The 21,118-nt window shown below is 26.9% G+C and overlaps 2 protein-coding genes and 1 long non-coding RNA gene across 4 annotated transcripts in view; 2 read left to right on the plus strand and 1 right to left on the minus strand.

Moving 5' to 3' along the window:
• The window catches only part of LOC111688686 (islet cell autoantigen 1), a 96,983-nt gene extending 90,306 nt beyond the window's left edge, over window positions 1-6,677 (plus strand). The window contains exon 3 of the mRNA XM_046951631.1: window positions 4,909-6,677. Within this exon, the coding sequence (XP_046807587.1) occupies window positions 4,909-4,920 (12 nt within the window). The 3' untranslated portion in view covers window positions 4,921-6,677. The remainder of the gene's footprint in view (window positions 1-4,908) is intronic.
• Window positions 6,678-6,690: 13 nt separating this feature from the next.
• Window positions 6,691-10,125, plus strand: LOC124420048. Its single transcript, XM_046951629.1, has 3 exons — window positions 6,691-7,939; window positions 8,424-8,629; window positions 8,693-10,125. Exons 1-2 carry the CDS (start codon window positions 6,691-6,693, stop codon window positions 8,627-8,629), a joined length of 1,455 nt encoding a protein of 484 aa, XP_046807585.1. The 3' UTR covers window positions 8,693-10,125.
• Window positions 10,126-13,643: 3,518 nt separating this feature from the next.
• On the minus strand, window positions 13,644-14,920 carry LOC124420364. Of its 2 annotated transcripts, none has more exons than XR_006941150.1 (2): window positions 14,702-14,920; window positions 13,644-14,646 (listed from the first exon to the last, which is right to left on the minus strand). It is a non-coding gene; the product is annotated as an uncharacterized LOC124420364 (long non-coding RNA). The 2 variants fall into 2 exon arrangements; XR_006941149.1 differs by having other exon boundaries at window positions 14,698-14,920.
• Between the last annotated feature and the right edge of the window lie 6,198 nt (window positions 14,921-21,118).

A 21,118-nucleotide genomic window follows, 5' to 3' on the forward strand; every position in this document is an offset into this window, starting at 1 on the left:
TGGAGCTCTCAAATTTATACCATATGAAAGCACAAATTGTTGTCTACAAAATTTTATGTAATATGAAGTAACGTTATATCGATATATTTTTCAAATAGCAGAGATAACGCCTGGTCCTATAATTATAATTAGAAAGTATTTTAAACAGTTTACTTTGAATTGTTGGAGTTTGATACGTTATTAACGTGTTTTCTATAAAATTTTATGTATACACATTACTATGCATCCTAAAAATGTTAAATCTTTATTAAATTTAAGCATAATAATATAAAAATTCAAATTTGTGCATACAAATAAAAAAAGTATAAAAAAAGGGAATTTGTACCACAGTTCTATTCTACATACAAAAGTGTCATCACTGTTCTACAAATGTCACGTAAAAACGTTATAATATTAAGTTTAATATTATAGAAAATTCAAAAAGTACTTTTTGTAAAACGAAAAAGTCCGTTTTTGTAGGTTCTTACCTAGTGAAGGCACTACATGCTAAATTTCATGTTTCTAGGTTCAATAGTAGAACGAAAAAGTACCAAAAAATCCCCATTGACGTGGGTCTAATCCGGTCTCTACATACTTAATTTGATGTTTATAAGTTCATTATTATAGAAAACTCAAAAATTACCGAGGTGGTCTCGGATTTTTACTCATATCTTCGTTATTTACAGACGAACAGGGGGACAAAGCTTAATCAACTCCGCTATCTATAAGGATCTAGAATATATATACTTTATGGGGTAGGAAAATTATATTATAGAAATTACAAACGAAATGACAAACTTATATATATCCTTCTCACGATGGTGAAGAGTATAAACATTTTGATTGTGAATAAGGGGGTTAGAGTATAACGATAGAACTTTTAATGAGGACTTGACATCTCCCATATGAATAAAATACAAAATATTGTTTGTCTAGGAAAATACATTACCAGATTCATCAAGTTTTCCGTAAATTACTTCAATATTCATCTGGACATTTTGGAGGAAAAAGGGCGGACTTTCATCTGGGAAGCTTGAAGCCCTCACATTAATTAAATAGAAAAAATCGTATATCTAAGAAACTAGAGCTAGAGTCTTCAAATTTTAAATGCATAAGTGGGTTTTTTACTTATACTAGAGGGTAAAAGAAAAAATATTGTATATCCCACAGATTAAGAATATGAATTATTTTTTAAGAATAAAGGTATATATTAAATTTAATTTTATTAAAATTTGAATGAAATATATTATCATCATAAAAATTATAATAAATCTTTGAGAACAAATTTATAATTTTGTAACTAAATAAATATTTTTTTTGGTTATTATGTATTTAATTTCGATTGGGGTAGCGGAGCACACCGAGTATTACCTAGTATATATATTCTGGAAGATTCGATCAATTCTTTGATATTCGGAAAGATTTGAGTGGCGAGTTAGATCTTGTAGAGCAAGAATGTATTCCTGAGTACGTTTGCAAATTTCATCCTATATATAATATATATATATATATATATATATATATATATATATATATATAATATATATATATATATATATATATATATATAATATATTATATATATAATATATATATAGTATGTATGTATATATAATATATATAATATATATATATATAATATAATATATATATATATATATATATAATATATAATATATATATATATATATATATAATATATATATATATATATATATATATATATATATATTTATATATATATATATTAAGTGAGGACCCTTGAAAGGGTACTTTTTGGTACTATTTCATTCTTCAAAAGGTACTTTTTGAAATTTCTATAATATTGAACCTAGAAACATGTTATTAAGTTCGTATATCCCGGATTAAGTGAGAACCAGTGAAAGGGGACTTCTTGGTACTTTTTCGTTCTTCAAAAGGTACATTTTACAATTTCTACAATATTGAACCTAGGAACATGTAATTAAGTTTGTATGGCCCGGATTAACTGAGGACCCATAGATGGGGACTTTTTGGTACTTTTTCGTTCTTCAAAAGGTACAAAAGGCTTTAAACACATCATGGTGAAGGGTATAAAAGATTCGGCACAGCCGAATATAGAACTCTTACTTGTTTTTTTAATAATATTATTTCTTTTCTACAATATTTTTCTTCCTATAACAAACAAAATTATAATTTTCCACTTCTTTATATTCAGTTCTATTAAAGTTTGTTAATTAAGTTTTTTCTCAAATATTACAAATTTTTTATTTTCATGTGAAATATAAAGAAATTAAATTAATTTAATTTATGTTTTTAAGCTTTATTAACTAGTTCCAGAATTCATACGTTCCAATGAACTAGTGTATAACTATGTAGCTGAAGAACTTATTAGAAATACTTTAGAAACATAACACTGTTCCCCAAAACTGGATGTAGAAGTAAAGGCGATGTCAATATTTTCAAGATTTCTTTTCAGTAATGTTTCTGCATGAACCCATTCTAGAAGTAGGTAAATCAGAATAACTTATTAAAACGTTTCTAAAGTATTGTTATAAAAATCATCCAATAAATATTCTTCATTATAGAAAAGTAATTAAGGAATTAATACAGAAAGAAAATTTATTATAAACATATTGAATTTTGTATAAGTATACAGTAATTTTACTGTTAATAAGTTTTTCTTAATCGGTTATTGATATAAAATTCGGTTATTGATAAAATTGCAAAATTGAAATTTGGCAATTTTCATTTATTTCTTGACTAAAGGACTTTTTGATATAATTATCCTTATGTTAAAACTATATTTTGAACAAATTATTGTCAAACTAACACATATGTATTAATTAGAGACTAATCTATATAATTAATAGGCAAGGCGATTTTTTGTGACCCCTTTTACTCTTATTGTATATATCCGATCTTGGCAAAAAATATATAAATTTAAAGGTATTTGTTCGCAGATGTGCACAATATATATATTAATAAGATCGGTTCAGATTTTTTGGGAGTTATAAGCGTTTAAAGTTGTTTTTTACTGAAGTAAAAAACAAACAAAGCAAGAAACAAAACAAAAAAGTAAACAACACTGCTTATTGAAAATAGAGAGGAGAGTGCATTATATATCTGATGGTGTTTTGTTTCTTTATTTTACAGTTTTTGTTTTTACATACTTATTTTTATAATCTAAATTTTTAATTTCATTTCGACTAGGGAAGCGAAGCTCCCTTTATGTTCTACTAGCGTACCCTGGGTGCTTCGCTACCCAATCAAAATTAAATACAAAAATAAAAACAAAGTTTTAATTATTATATGTTTTTCTATTTCAATATTAAATATAATGCAAAAAGTACCATTTGAGGAACAAAATAAGCACCAAAAATTTCCCTTTCTTACGATTAGAACCATGAAATAGTCGAATAATTTCTTTCTTTATGTACTAATAAAAAGTGTACCATTTTCCCCTATTTCGAAACGATATAAATTTTCATTAATTTGCTCAAGAAATATGTTTTCAAAAATACCAAAATATTTACTCGAATTTGGACCCTACATAGGTCTTAATACCAGAATTCCAAAGTAGTACACCAATAGGTTATTTATTGTGAGTAAATTAAATTTGCCAATTAGTTTGAATAAATCTTTCCATTTTCCCATTTTTGGTACTTTTTTCTCCTCAGTGAAATAGCAAAAGTATTTTTTAAATATATTGCAGTGATAGTTCATAATTACATTAATAAATCAATAACTAACAATAAATCGAAAAAGTTTTAATGTGCTAGAAAAAAGTACCAAAATGCAGTTTTCTCCCTTTTACACCCAAAAAGGACTGAATTTTAAAAAAGTACGAAACAGGTGTCTCCTAATTTTGAAAGATGTATCCAAAATATTTACAAAAATTTAATTATGTTTATTTGTTAAAAAGTTATAAAGGGCCAAAAAAGGTAACAAAATCACTTTTGTTACACATTTTCACCCCTTAAAAGTACGAATTTCGAAAAAGTACCAGACACCCATCTGCTCTTTTTAAGAGTAGATACAGATACATTTAAAATTTTTCTTGTATCACTAATATTGTGTAAGATAATCAAGAAAACCAGTTTTAAACGTTTTTCCCCTTTTTTACCCTCAAATATAAAAATATCCAAAAATCCCTCCTTAGTGGATCTACATATCCAAAAAGGCATCTATGGTCAAAATTAAATGATTCTAGGTTTAGCCGTTTGGGCTGTGCGATGATGAATCAGTCAGTCAGTAACGCTACTCTTTTATATATATAATATATATATATATATATATATAATATATATATATATATATATATATATTATATATATATATATATATATATATATATATATTATATATATATATATTATATTATATATATATATTATATATATATATATATTATATATATATATATATATAGATTATTAAAACCAGCTAAATAGGTTAGAAAATATACGATATCAATTTAATGCATGTTGCAAAAAATCCTTATAACTATGAATTTTGAACCACGAAAATCGAAACTGTAATTAATGAATTTGGAGATTTTGGAAAACTTTAAACTTCGTATTTATACAAAGAATTAGTTGCCGACTAATAAAAATCACATTTCTAGGTTATATAATTCAGAAAATCGTAAAAGTAACAGTTGAATGATGGTGTTTAATTTTGCGTTTCTTGGTTCAATATTATAGAAAATTTAAATAAACGCATGGAAAAAACAAAAGATGTTGATTTTCATATCTCATACAAATTATATTAATATATTTTTTTACATGGATTTTACACAAACCTCATAAAATTAATATGTATTTTTTTACATAGAAAATATTTATGGATTGTGAATATGGCTTCTAATGTTTTATAAGAACAAAGAGAATCATTTCATCATGATATACATATATTTGTCTATTATTTTTAAATCTATTTTATACACAGATCTTCCAATAGTTCATTTAAAAAAGTTACCTGCGATTTCATCAAATTCGTTTTATAAATCTTCAATTGTACCACATGAAACCAAACATAGTTATGATGTAAGTTCTAAACCGGTATCTTCAATTTCTAAAACAAGTAAAAAGAAAACAAAGAGAATTTCTAAAACTCTTAATAGGAAATATACTTCATCATATAAGTCACGATCGTCAATTACAACTACTGAAAAATCTTCTACATCGAGTAACGTTTCCGATACAATTCAAAAGAAAATTCCAGTCAACAAATTTGAAAATATATCTTCAGATATCACATTTATTGAAGGTTCATGTTTTCAAACAGATTCCCACAACAGCGCCAATTTACCTAATGTCTCTGATGAAAATTTAACACCAGATTTAACAAATGGGAGAACAAATGTTAATTGCAACCAAAGTATTATAGTTTCAAATCAACCAATAGTTCGTTTAAAAAAACTGCCAGCAATTACATCGAAATCATTTAATAAATCTCCAATTATACTACATGAAACAAAACCAAGTTATGATGTAGGTTCTGAACCGTTTCCTTTAATTTCCGAAACAAATAAAAAGAAAATTAAAAGAATTTCTAAAACTTTAAATCGTAAAAAGTCACGAACATCAATTACACCTACTGAAAAATCTCCAAAGCTCCAATATAAAATCAGTCGTAAAAAATCGTCTATATCTGTTTCGAATAACGAAGGTTTTCAAACAACAGGACACAACAGGACTAAATTATCTAATGCCTCTAATGAAAATATAACACCAAACCCCTCAAATACATATATAGAATTTGACGTAGCTCATAATAGTACCGAAATAAATAACTTCTCCGAAAGCTTAAATGAATGTTTTGCTGATTCTACAAATGGGAGTACAATAGCAAAGCCCAACGAAAGTATTCCAGTTTCAGACTATACGTTAAATTCAAGCCTACTTATTGAAACAAATTCTTACAATAGCACTGAAATAAGCAGTTTTAAACAAAATTATACAGTAAACGTCTCAAATAGTATTGATAGTAGCGTTGAAATACATAACATATCTAAAGAGTGTGCGTTTGTAACAAATGAGAGCTTGTCTGAATATTTGCCTGACACAACAAATGATAATACAATTGAAAGCTTAAATTTTAATAACACGCCTATGCAGGAAACGGAAAAAAGTGTGCAAGAGATAACGTCACCTTTACACATTTCTAGCGTAAATATTCCGGTTAGCAGCAAGTCTAAAAAACATTTTTGTATCTTTTGTAAGACATTACAAACAAAATTAGCAAGGCATCTTATACATAAACATAAGTCAGAAAAACAAGTAAAGGCGATTTTACATTTACCAAAAAAAAAACAGAGAGCGCGTGAAGTTAATAGATCAATTGCGAAAAGATGGGGATTATTTACATAACACAACAAAATCGCTAAATACTGGTATACTTATTTGTACCAGGCAGCAGCAGTCTAAAGTAAATAACGAAGCCAATGATTACGTTTGTTGCAAAAAGTGCAAAGGTTTTTATTCTAAAAAAACTTTAAGATTACATTTACGTAAATGTGGAGTTTTTAGTAAAAATGATCGAACAAATTTAATTGCTGGTAGAAGACTTACACAATATATACATGAAGGAGCAAACGAAATACTAAAAACCAAAATTTTCCCAATTCTAAGAGATGATAAAATTACTAGAGTCATCCGGTATGATGATCTTATAATTAAGTTTGGAAATAAATTAGCGGAAAAATATACTTTAACTCATCAACATGACATGGTACGTTCGCACTTGCGATTATTAGGTCGCTTTAAAATAGCCATTAATGAGTTTTGCCCTGATATAAATGAACTAAAGCAAATTTTCAAGCCGCAATTCTTCGACGCTTGTATAAAAGCTTTGCGAAAAGTAGCTAATTGGGATAATAGCTTAATGTGGTTTAAAACTCCTGCGGTAGCACAGCACTTAACTTCACTAATAAAAAAATGTGGATACAAGCAAAGGACAGAGTTAATAAAAATACAGGATGAAGATTTAAAAAAGGATTTGGACGATTTTTTACTTTTGTGGGAGGAAGAAATACCCACCCTTATAAACAAAAAGGCATGTGAGGATCAGGCAAACCAAAAACGAAATAAAAAAACTGTTTTGCCCTCCAGAGAAGATATAAAGAAATTATATTTATACTTGAAAAATAAAATAATTGAAGAAATTAAAGTTTTGGAAAAAAAATTTTCGTACCAATCGTGGATGGAGCTAGTTAAATCTACTCTGATTTTTATTCAAATCTTCAATAGGAGAAGAGCGGGTGAAATCGAGCGATTGACACTCTCTAATTATAAAAATAAAGATGGTATAACTGGAAATATAGAAGAAGATATTTTAACGACTATATCAGAAGAATCTCTAGATTTTGCTAAACAATTTGTTCGAATTTCCATCAGAGGGAAGTTGGGAAGAACGGTGAGTGTGTTGTTAAACCCGCTATGTGTTCAAGCCATTGAAGAGATAATAAATCATAGAGAGGCTGCAGGGATAACTTCTAGCAATGAATACATTTTTTGTAAAAGGAGCACATCAACTTTATCCAAGGAATATTTTCGGGCTTGTCCACTTTTAAAACAATTTTCAATGGAATGTGGTGCAAGGATACCAGAAAGTTTAAGAGGTACCACATTACGAAAACATATAGCAACACATACATCCCTGCTAAATGTAGAAGAAGCTTCTGTAGACAGATTAGCCAATTTCATGGGACATCATAAAGATATCCACAAAAATTTTTATAGAATGTCAGTTCCAGTATCGGAAATAACATGTGTTTCTAAGTTATTGATGAACGCCATTGGAGAAGAAAATGAAGAGGGTGATGAAGTGTTTGAAAATATGGTTGACGAGGAGGGGGAGCTTGAGACAAGAACTGAATTTAACTCAAATAGTTATATAGATTCTAATAAATCCGAAGCTTCAGACGAGAGTAGTATGTCAGAAGAAGTACCTAAGAAGAAGAAGAAAAGAAGAAGTAGTAAGTATTTACGTACACTGAAAATAATCCATGCCTAATATATATGAAAAATGTCGTACATTGTACGAAAGGCTTCGTTGTTTTACACCACGAAATTGTTTCGTTATATATACGAAATTGTACGAAATATTTTAGTATAATGCAAAATTATTTTATATAATTTTAGAAATAATTTGTTTATTTTACGAAGAAATTATTTTTGTAGTTTGAAAATATTTTTGTAATTTTAGAATAAAAATTGTGAAATTTACGAAGTATTTTTTTAATAAGTTGTTACGAAATTTATTTTCGTAAAGTTAAGCATGGAATTTTTTCAGTGTAGATATTGATTAAATTAGAAAATTATAGAATTAAAATTATAAAATTTAACTAAAATAATTTGTGTTAAGATACAATATAAACATTTTATTAAATAATAATAAAATATAATTTTAAGAAAAAATTTATTCATAACATTAATAATTAATTAAACTTTATTTTCAAGCATCACCTTTTGGAACAACCAAACGTTCCCGATGGTCTCAAGAGGAAAGGGACGCAATTAACTCCTGTTTTGGATGTTTGAGAGATTTGGAAAAACTTCCTAGCCTTACAGAGTGTATTCATGCTATTATCAAATGTCCTGTCCTAAAAAATAGAACTCCTGCCCAAATTAAAACGTGGATCGATAATCAGAGGAGATACAAATAAGTATGAACATTTATTGTATAAAATAAATATGAACTTCTTCAAAAACATATTTTCTTATTACAGGCATTTTTTTCATACAGCGTTCCAAAAATACTAAAATCATTGGCCGATTACCTGTTTGTATGGAGGAGTAATAAAGAATCAATGTTGTTCTACAACAAAAATATTCCAAAATTCGTGATTTAATATTTATATATTTATATTATACAATTAAATACAATAATTAACATTTAAAATTTAATTAAATTAAATAATTAAAATTTAACTGAAATAGGCGTTGGGAATAATAATAGAAACAAGTTATTGTAATGGATTGGTTATGTAAGAAAATATTTAAAAAATATTTCTTTTTAAATTTTTTCAATAGAAATGTATTTCTGAAAGTTAAATAGACTTTTTGCTTAATTTTTTCGTATTTAAGTTGGTTTTATGAGCATTTTATTGTTTATCTGAAACCTGCACTACTTAACAATTCGAACACATTAGAATGGGTAAAAATTTAATTAAACATCAAGGTATTTTGATGAAATGTCAAAAATATGCTAAAATAAGTAAAATTAAATACAAAAAGGCCAATAAGCATCGAAAATTCAAAACAAATAATAACGCAATAGATGGTTTAGAATTTGGGATTAATATCATCTTAGAAACGATATATTCTATTATATTAAAATTTAAAATCAATATAAAACCAAAATATTTGAAAAAGTTTTCATTTGATTATATTTTTTAGAAGTCTAATAAGCCTTTTTTTATAAAAAAGGAATGAAAAAATTTTTTTTGTCGGATTTTATACCATATAAAAAATGGTTTCTATATTGATATTAATTTCCAATATTTAGTCCCCTATGACATTTTGATACGTTAAGAATTTTCGATACTTATTTGCCTTTTTTGTATTAAATTTAACTTATTTTAAACTTTTTATTAAAATGCCATTATATAAAGTTCATTTTTATTCGTTCTAAAGTGTTTGAATTGTTACGTAGTGTAAAATTGGCTAATATTTTCTCTGAAAATTGGTAAGTTTTCGATATCTATATATGGGCCTAAAAGAAATGAAAAACAAATATTTTTTAAATATTTTGTTCCATACCAAATGCATTATAATAACATGTTTCTATTATTTTTTCCAAGGCCTATTTGAGTTAAATTTAAATAAAAATTTCCCGAGTCCAAAAAGCTATAATATCTGAGTAGCAAAAGAAAGTATACATAAATAGCTATCATTTGAGATATTGATCATCAAATTCTACCAAAAAGTTTGGCAGAAAATAGAATTTCTAATGAAACATTTTTTTTCTATTATTTTGCCGGCACTGTATTTTACCGAAGTCATAACTGTTACGGTCCCTAATTGTTTTATAATAAGAATACACAATAGTAATCCAAGTCTGAAAGGCTTTAGTTTACAAAAAGCTTTATCTTTCTAATTTTATGTTAAGAACTTTGTAACAAATTTTTAATTGGTATACATTAAAAGTATTATTTTTATACACTATAATTTAAAAATATTTCATTATTTTTATATTAAAAAATGTTTTTCTTAAAATATGAATTAATTTTTTTAATGATTGATTTTTTAAACATTAATTTACTCTTGAAACAGAAATATTTTAATAAACAATTTGTTATCCTGAAAAAATTTTAATTAAATTTATTGTAATTACGAATATTACCGTATTCCAATAAACTGTTCAAAAGGTAAGATCAAATTAAGTAATAATTCATTAACCATTTTATGAAACAATGTTGAGGTCATATAAAAATACAATAAAAAATTTTTAAATAGTAAATACAGCTTATCTGTCCTTTTTTAGTATTTTTCGTTGGAAGGTTTGTTTTCAAATGTCCGTCAGTGTGTATGTTTCAGAAGATACCACTTCCGAAAATCAATTAATCGTAAAAAACTCATGAATTAATAATGATATCGGTATACAATTCTACCGAATATGTATCTTTCGGTGACACTAATTTTTTTGTTTTTGTTTTTATTACTACTGTATTCCACATAGGCACCTACAAAAACTTAAACCTAAGTCTTCTTTTAATTTTTCTCAAAAATGTTTTTCTAATTAGCAACCCCATCAGCAAACCATCGCTCGACAATTTTCAGTTTTGCTCCAATTGTTTGCTTTTCTAGCTGCGTACATTTGAGTTAATGAACATGCTCAAAATCAAAAATAATACAAAACCAAACAAGTAGGAAAGTATAGTCGGGCATGGCCGACCATATAATACCCTACACCATGAGTATATTTTTAAAATTTTTACTTATTATAAAATTTTTATTTTTTGTAAAGAAACTTTTATATTGAATATTACCATAATTCCAAAATATTTAAGCCATTTATTGATAAAAGACTAAAATTTCTAAAAAGGCTTTATATAGGTCAAATATGGGCCGATCCTCGGTAAATTTGGGAAAAGGATATATTTCTAAATAACAGTTAGTTTTGTTGAGTTTCATTGCGATACAAATGGTTACAAGTCAATTTTAGACGTTTAAGTTTTTTATTGAAGGGGGGTTTGTATGGGGGCTAGGGTCAAATATAGGCCGATCCTTACGAAAATCTGCAGTGTCATTTATACTTATATAAAACTTATTTGTGCCAATTTTTAGAGAGATAGCAGAATATTTGACGTAATTATAGCATAAAAAGTACAAATCGGGAGGTACGGTTGTATGGGGGCTAGGTAAAATAATGGACCGATTTCAACCATTTTCAATAGGCTTCGTCCTTGTACCAAAAAACATGCTTGGTCCAAATTTCATCAAATTATCTTGAAAATTGCGGCCTGTACCTTGCGCACAAGGTTTACATGGACAGCCAGCCAGCCAGCCGGACGGATGGACGGACGGACATATCTTAATCGATTCAAAAAATGATTCTGAATCGATCGGTATACTTTAAGGTGGGTATTGGACCAATATTTTTGTATGTTACAAACATCAGCACAAACGTATAATACCCTCCCCACTATAGTGGTGTAGGGTATAATGAGGAAATCGTGTTTCTAATTTTACGAAAGTACGAAAACCTGTCGTAATATTTTTTTCGTATATATTAAAAAACTTTGTTTTATTTTACAAAAAATAATTTCGTTAAGGCATGTAATATTTAATGCAAGTAACGAATTTTTTTCGTAACAAAATTATTTAGTAATATACAAGAATTTTCTTAGATTTTACAAAATAAAATTTTTTTGTTACGATTTTTGTTGTTATTTTCGTAATTTTAGCGAGTTAAACTAAACGTAATTTTAAATTGACATGAAATTATATACCTTATTTCATAAATTTTAGAAGGCGAACATTTGATAATAAAAATGTTGATTTATTTTAAACTAAAAGTATGTATATATAATATTTTGAAAATTGTATTCAAAGTGTTTTAAATATAAGAGGTTTAAATAATATCACTAAATAATTAAATCTTTGAAGTATCAGTTAAATATAAAACAATTTGTTTTTTTTTTTAATTCGCAATAACATTTTTTAAATGAACTAACATATTTATGTAATATAAAAAAATCGTAAAATAAACGCATTTTTTTCTAAAATTATTTTGCATTATACTAATATATTTCGTAGGCATGGATTATCAGTATATATATTCAATATTTTAGAAAACTTAAAAAAGTAACAAAAGACCTCTTTTATTTAATTTCATGTTCCTAAGTTCAATATTATAGAAAATTCAAAAAGTACAAGTTAAAAACGAATAAGTACAAGTAAATTCTCCATTGTAGATTTTCATTCACTCAATTCCCAGAACGCTAAGTTTTATGTTTCTGGGTTCAATATTATAGAAAACACAAAAAGGATCTTTTGAAGTAAGAAAAAGTCTCCTTTTATAGGTTTTTATTTACTCCGGTAAATTAATTCACCTTTCTAGGTTAAATATTGTGAAATACTCAAAAAGTATGCTCCTAGGTTCATTATTATAGAAAACTCAGCAATTACCTTTTGAAGAAAGAAAAATTATCGAAAATTTTCCTTTTATAGATTATCATTAACTCCGGGCTCTACATGCTTATGTTTTAGGATTTATGTTTCTAGGATCAATGTTGAAAAAAACTCAAAAAGTGCCAACTAAAAAACGAAAAATTAAAAAAATAGTCCTTTGTACCGGAGTTCCAAGTAACACACCATTCTCAAATTTTATTAAAATTGGCTCAATGATTTTGAATAAAATTCCCGTTTTCCCCCTTTTGGTACTTTTTCTACCTATTGAAGTAATTGATATTTTATTCCAAAAAGATGCAATATCGGAGTGGGAGCCCATCATAAAATATTCATATGCACAAGTGAAAATAATCTTTTATGTAAAATGTTTCAAAAATATATACAATTTTCACCCCTTAATCGTCCAAATATCCAAAAAGTACTAAATTTATATTTTTATAATTTTTTCTATAAGTTAAGAGAGTCAGAAATATTTTTTGAGTTTTCACTGGTTTAAAAGATGATGGGATGAGATATAAGGCTACCGAATTAACACGTATTTACCCCCTAAACAATCGAATTTCCAAAAATCCTCTCTTAGTCTATCTATTTGGTGGGAGACCAATCTGCTGTCCAAATTCAACTCTTGAGCTTCAACCGTTTAGACTGTGTGATGATGAATCGGTCAGTCAGTACGTTAAAATTGTGTATATATAAATAGATAAATTTGCTCAAGCAAAATTTTAGATTTCTATCTCTAATAATTTTTCAGATATAAGAATTTTTATATTTAATTCATAAGGGAGGTGCCCCTATTGCTAATCAGCAAATTTATTACCAAAATGTTTATCTGGATGTCAAAGTTATTCATACAACATTGCCCCTAGAAATAGTTTAATTTCCCCCAAATTGTACACATAGTTTTCTATGTTATCTGTGCAAGTTTAGGGATTCTAACTCTAACGGTTTCCCAGATAAACAATATATTAATGTAATTCTTTATTCAATACTTTAATAACAAATTCGTAAAACCATTCGCAACCATCAAATATTATTCGATTAATCGACATAAATTGTTCAAATTGTTCTTTATTCTAAATTGAAAAAAAATTAATATTCTAGTCTATAGTATATTCAATTATATAATTCATAGTCTAGCACAGTCTATAATCTAGTAAATGGTCTGGTTCAGTTTATATTATATTCTATAGTATAATTCATTGTCTAGTTTTATCTATATCATAGTATATAGCACAATCTATAATCTAGTATAGGGTCTAGTTCAAGTTCAGTGTATAGACTAGTCTATAGTATTGTATATGGTTTAGGCAATATGCTAGACTGTAGTCAATATATAGTTTAGTCTAATATCTATAGTCTAGTCTACTCTATATAGGCTAGGCTATAGTAGTGTGCAGTCTAGTTTAGTATATTATCTAGTTTAGTATAATCCTTAGCATAGTTTATGGGCTAATCTAGTCTATAGTATAGTCTAGCCAAGTATATAGACTAATCTATAGCCAAGTATCATATAGTCTAGTCTTTAGTATATGGTCTATTCAAAGGTTTAGACCATAGTCCAGCCTATAGACTAGTCTATATTGTAGTCTATAGATTAATCCAAATTCTAATTTATAGTATAGTCCATTCTATAGTTTAACTATTATCTAGTATAGTATAATGTCTAGTCTAGTGCAGTATATAGTGTAGTCTATGGTCCAATCCAGTCTATACAGTAGTCTAAAGTCTTCTTTATAGTCTAGTGTAAGGGCCAGTCCGAAATCTAGTCTACTGAATAGTATATAGTCTTGTCTATAGTCCAGTATACATCTAGTATAATCTAACGTAACCTCTAGTCTGTAGTCGAGTCCAGTATAGAGTCTATTACATAGTCGAGACTATAGACCATGTTCTTGGAAGCCACTTGGTAGCTAGTTGAAATCACAGAATGAATTTATTTATCCGATTTACTGCTTCATAATGCAATACGACAACAATGATGAATCTTATATACTTTGGAACAATCTTATTTCGTTCGCCCATCAAGATATGTTAAATGACTTCAAACCTATAAAAACAAAGGTTATAAATCGTATTAAAAAATTAAAACCTTATGTACCCACAATATTTCGCCATTCGATTCAATATTCAAAGCAAATTGTACAAATGAAATGATATTTAAATACTTTCATTTACTTCTGAAGTTTGCTAAAAGAATTGCTCTCGTGTTAAAATATTTTTGTTATTCCGTCTAGCTTTGTAGTGTTTTATTTTTATTTAAACGATTTAAAGCACTTATTTGCAGTAAATCAGGGGATAAATGGAGTTAAAATTGTATTGGCATTACTATGAAATTTATTGTATGAATTCCATAGGCGCATAATACAGAACACATAACGCCGTTAAAATCAGCAAAAATGTAATAAAAATGTGGCATCACAACTTTTCGTATATACAGAGTATTTTCTGAGGACAAGTCTCCAATGTATGCGGTACACAAATGAAAACCCCCAAAGAATGCGCAACGTTGATTAATGGATTTATAGGGAAATTATTGGAAAATTATTTGAAATATCGGGATATATGCGTCAATTATGGAACTGAGAACATAATCCAATTTTAAAAACATCAAATTTTTTGTGTCCCCAAACTATGCGCAATGCATACATATATATATATATAATATATATATATATATATATATATTATATATATATATATATATATATATATATATATATATATATATATATATATATAATATATATATAATATTATATATATTATATATATATATATATATATAATATATATATATATATATATATATATATATATATATATATATATTATATATATATATATATATATTATATTATATATATATATATATATATATATATATATATATATATAATACAATGGGACTTCACACCTCCCATATGAATTACAAAGATTTCGGTTATCTGGGAAACTAATAAAACTTGAAGATGCATTGTTATACCTCCCAAAACAATACAACAATTTGAATGATAATGTAATTGAAGGAGTTGCTAACGAAAAATTTAAACTAACGAAGAAGTTAGAAAACAACCTTTTAGAATTGGAAGAGTCAAGTATCGCCGCTGAATCGGAAAAGGATGTCGATGAAACCTTTTCCATTCCTAATTCTCAACCATATTTTAGTTGTGATTCACCAAAAGTACATAGAATAATTTAATTAATAACATTAAGTACAAATATACTAACTATATGTAAATATTTCTTAAAAATATATAAATATTCAATTAAAAAAATGTTCATTCAATCTAAAAATATTCCAGTAGTTAATCCAATTAAAAAATGTTGAAAATATTATTATATTTTTAAATGATTTTGACGATTATATTTTTCACGAACATACAAAATTGGTGGATAACTTTTTAATTTCGGATAAAATACGAAATCAGTAGGAAATGATAAATTCTATGTTTATTGCTCATTATACAATTTGTGCATGGTCAAGGAATGATGCTACTGAGGGTCCAGATACTTGTAGTTGTATGAAGTGTAATAAATAAAAATGTAATATAGAGGATATAATAAAGAAATATTATTCGTTATCAAAACGTCTATAATACTTTATACTTAGATGTTTTTATTATTAATTATCAAATAATTTATGAGTTTAAGTAAATATGGTCAAAATAAAATGATACGAACATTCCACTTATTTAAAATCGAGATTAAAACAAATAACTGTTAACATAAATTAAGAACACAAAAAAGTTTGAAGTTTACCTAAAATATAACATTAAAAAGTTTAAAATAGAATATTGTTTAAAATGACAGCTTCCTTCAAGTGTCCCGAACGTCTGAAATCGTACTCCAGCATGGAATTTCTCCGTATGCATTAAATGACACATATATCATCTTCCAGAAGTAATGTTGTAAAATAGGGTATTCAAACGATTAATCGTCGATCGGTTAATCGATCAATTTTTGACGATTAATCGCTCGAATAAATGAAAATTGCCAAATTTCAAATAACGAATAAACCGAATAATTTATATCAAATAACCGATTAAGAAAAACTTATTATTTAACCGTAAAATTACTGTAATTTTTATAAATTTGTACTTATACAAAGTTCAATATTTATATAATACATCTTTTATGTGTTAATTCCTTAATTTCTTTTCTATAATGAAGAATATTTGTTGGATGATTTGTATAACAATACTTCAGAAACATTGTAATAAGTTGTTCTGATTTACCTACTTCTAGAAATTACTAAAAAGAAATTTTTAAAATAGTGACATCGCCTTTACTTCTACATCCAGTTTTGGAGAACAGTGTTGTGTTTATAAAGTATTTTAAAAAAGTTCTTCAGCAATACTCGTTGATAAATCTCAAAAACATAAATTAAATTAACTTCTTTATAAAGAAGAGAACTTCACATGAAAATAAAATATTCCAATATTTGAGAAAAAAAAACTTAATTAACAAACTTTAATAGAACTGAATTTAAAGAAGTGGAAAATTATAATTTTGTGTGTTATGGGAAGAAAAATATTATCAAAAAAACATCCACTTTCCTTTTATTCGATTAACCGAATAATTTTGAATTATCCGATTATTAACCGACCAACTTAAAACCTCAAATAATTTTTTGTCGAATAAACCGAATAAAACAAACCCCCGAATAATTGAATACTCTATTGTAAAACCATTACCAGTGGAGAAGATTGTGAAGAGAACAAAAAGCGCATTTAAATTGAGATTTATTACTCTCTCATATAAATGTGCTAGTGAAGAATGTCTAATTCCTGAGGTATTTTTAAAAGAATCGTATGAACCATTTATGAATGAAGTTAGCTACTTTCTTAAAATGCACGATGCCTTAAAGTTCAATATAGAGCTTCATGGACTGTATGCTAAGCCAAATTTGAAGGATTTGGAAAATACACCATTGGAGATAAAAACATTTCAAACAAAAATGGTTCAAATATATGAAATTGGGGACCATATAATAGTATATAGGCGAAAGTAATTGTCAAGGGCCTAAGTCCCCTGTCAAAGACCTAACTGATGAGAATGTATTAGTAGAAGCATACAAATAAACGCAGTTGTTCAAAAGGTAGCAAATAAAAAATGTATTTTTTTGTCGTTATTTTTTGGTGTTAATAATGGAATTTTATATGCTAGTGAATGAAAATATTAGTTAATTATTTTTTGGAAAATATATTTTATCTTAAAACATATTATAAAGACGTCTTTTCGTAATTTTTTCTGCACTAATGCAAAATGAAAAAAGTATGTAAAATACTTTTTTTAATTGTCAATACGAAAATGTACAACTTTTCTTTTTTTCAGTTTTAATTAAAATGAAATGTCAAAGAATAAAAAATATTTTTTTTTTCGTTTGAAAAATATAAATTATTTTCGGGGTTTTAAATTAATGAAAAGTGTTTCAAAAAATAATAAACATTAAGTTTAAGTGATAAGAAAAACTAATAAGTGCTAATATCCTCGCAATTTTGCGTAGAAAATTTGAAGTTTAGTGAGTGACTTTAGTTCTCACAAGTTTGTTTCATTCTCTCAGAGCTCGTCTGTGTGAAGTGAATAAAAACTTTTTTTGAAAACCGCTTCAGTTTCGCCTATATGTACTACTATATATTGGGGACTTTGAAAAAATCTTTTCAAATATGGTGGAGAGTATAATTAAAAAACAGAAGAGTTCCAGGAAAAGGATAGTGGTTGGACTCTAGTTCAATTGATAAAAATTGAATTAAATTTAAATAAATATGCACCACTGAAAAGATTACGCTTCATACCTCTTCCCACAAAATTGCATTTAAAATAAGCTTGTATAAATATTAAAAATAAGGATGAATTTTGTTTTAAATGGGCCATAATTGCAGCAATTGGTGATGTAAAAAAAATGCACACCTTCCCTTTATGTATAAAGTAGATATTAAAGCAAACATTATAAATCTTAATGGACACAAAATAAATTTCAATGGGTTATGCTTCCCATTAAAAATTAAAGATATACATTAATGCAACATTTAGCATTAATGTTTTTGGATATGATTCCGAAAAGAATTTGGTGATTGGGCATTACTATGAAACACATGAAACGAAATCAAACCACATTAATTTGATGTTCCTACTATCAACCAATGGAGATAATTCACATTATGTGTGGATAAAAGATATATCTAGGTAAGTTATTTAATATAGCTAAATATACATTGTGATTTTTAAAACAATTATATAATATTATTGTTTAGATTTATCAGAACTCAAACAACGAAACATAAAGGAAGCATTGTCACATGTCATCTAAACCAACAGACATCTAAACATACATAACGAAAAATACAGAAAAACAAAAATAACAACGCAATGACGCCAACAGCATCCAAACCAAGGGTGCCCAAGCCCTATGCGCTTGGCACTCTTTTGTTTTTGTAAATGCGCTTAGCTATAGACAGTGTGTTTTCTATACACTTATATGCGCTTAACAATAGCAATAGTTCTTAACAGTATACAAGCAAGAGTAAAACAACAACACTTTCGTATTCATTGCTGGTAAACATTGACGAGACGTAGATTTTGTTTTTGTTTATCGTAAAAAAAATTGTTTTAAAAAGCACTTGGAAAAAATTTGTGTTAGTTTTAAATTTCAAACTTACATTATTCGCATAAAAATTATTGTACAATAACTCACAATATACTCTCATATAATTGAAAACGTTTTAAATACTTTTTTCTATTCATTAAAAAATAAATTTGCAAAACAAAAGGGAAAATTATTTTATTTTAACAAAAAATGGAAATCATATTTTTTTGCTGTGTATTTTTTTGTATGTTTGGATTCCAATCATACAAAAAAATACACATCTGAATAAAACCAAATACATCTACACACACACGAGTACATCTTTTTCTATATACAGTGTTGTTGTTGCTTTTATAACAAATTGTTGATGAAATTTTCAGAGGTTGTCTCGGATTTTTGCTCATATCCCCGTTATTTACCGACCGATTTTGCTGATTTTAAATAGCGATCTTCTCGAAAGCATGTCTAATATCGACTGGCCGCTATCTACAAGGATCCAGAATATATATACTTTAAAGGGTCGGAAAATTATATTATAGAAATTACAAACGGAATGACAAACTTATATATACCCTTCTCACGAAGGTGAAGGGTATAAAAAAGTCAGAGATCACTGCCATTTAAGTGGCAAATATAGAGGACCAGCTCATAATTCCTGTAATATAAATTACAAATTACCTTCATTTATCCCTGTTATTTTTCACAATTTTTCGGCATATGATTTCCATTTATTTGTGAAAGAGCTCAATAACAGCGATGATGGTCCCATTTATATTATCCCACTCAATAAGGAGTTGTATATATCCCTTTCAAAAACAATAAAAAGTGACAACGGTCATAACATTGAAATCAGATTTTTAGATTCATGCCGGTTTGTGCCATCAAGTTTAGATAATTTAGTTAAAAATTTGACAGTAGATGAGTTAAAAATTGTTAAAGGTTTTTATACAGAAGACAAAAATAAATTTAATTTATTAATAAGAAAGGGCGTCTTCCCATACAATTATTTTAATTGTTTAGAAAAACTCGAAGAAACTTGTCTGCCATATATAGATGACTTCTGTAATAAACTAACTGATTCAGTATGTTCTAAAGAAGATTATGCACATTCACAAGAAGTATGGAGTAAGTTTGAATGTAAGACAATAGAAGATTATTTAATGTTGTACTTAAAAAGTGATGTCTTATTATTAGCAGACGCCTTTGAAAATTTCAGGTTAGTATATAAAAGCATTTATATAATTTAGATCCATCCCATTATTATACAGCACCTGGGCTATCTTGGGATGCTATGTTAAAAATATAAAAACTTAAAATTGGATTTGCTTACTGACATTGAAATGATTTTATTTATACAAAAAGGAATAGTGGAATAGTTCAATGTTCTGAAAGACATTCCATAGCCAACAATAAATATCTCTCCGATTATAATGAGAAACTACCATCTAAATACTTGACATATTTGGATACAAATAATTTATATGGTTGGGCTATGTATGAAGCTTTGCCAGAGGGCAATTTTGAATGGGTTTGGATACATATTGGAAGTTGATTTAATATATCCAGTAGAAATTTATGATAGGCACAACGATCTTCCATTTTGCTGTGAAAATAAAACTCCTCCAAATTCTAAAGTGAAAAAATTAATTGTAGATTTTTCATTTATTCTATAGAAACTGATGATTTCTATAAGGATATATTGAATGATATCAATAACAGATTCGATACATCTGAATATGAAATTAACAACCAATTTGGTATCCCACAAAAGAATAAAAAAGTGTTAGGGATAATGAAGGATGAAAACAATGGTGTAATTATGAGAAAATTTGTAGGTTTAAGAGCAAAAATGTATTCATTTACAACAGCAGATTTAAATGAAACTAAAAAGGCTAAGGGTGTCAAAACCAATGTAGTTAGAAATTTAAGTCTA

The sequence above is a fragment of the Lucilia cuprina genome, chromosome 5, assembly GCF_022045245.1.
Source record: "Lucilia cuprina isolate Lc7/37 chromosome 5, ASM2204524v1, whole genome shotgun sequence".
NCBI lineage: Eukaryota > Metazoa > Arthropoda > Insecta > Diptera > Calliphoridae > Lucilia > Lucilia cuprina.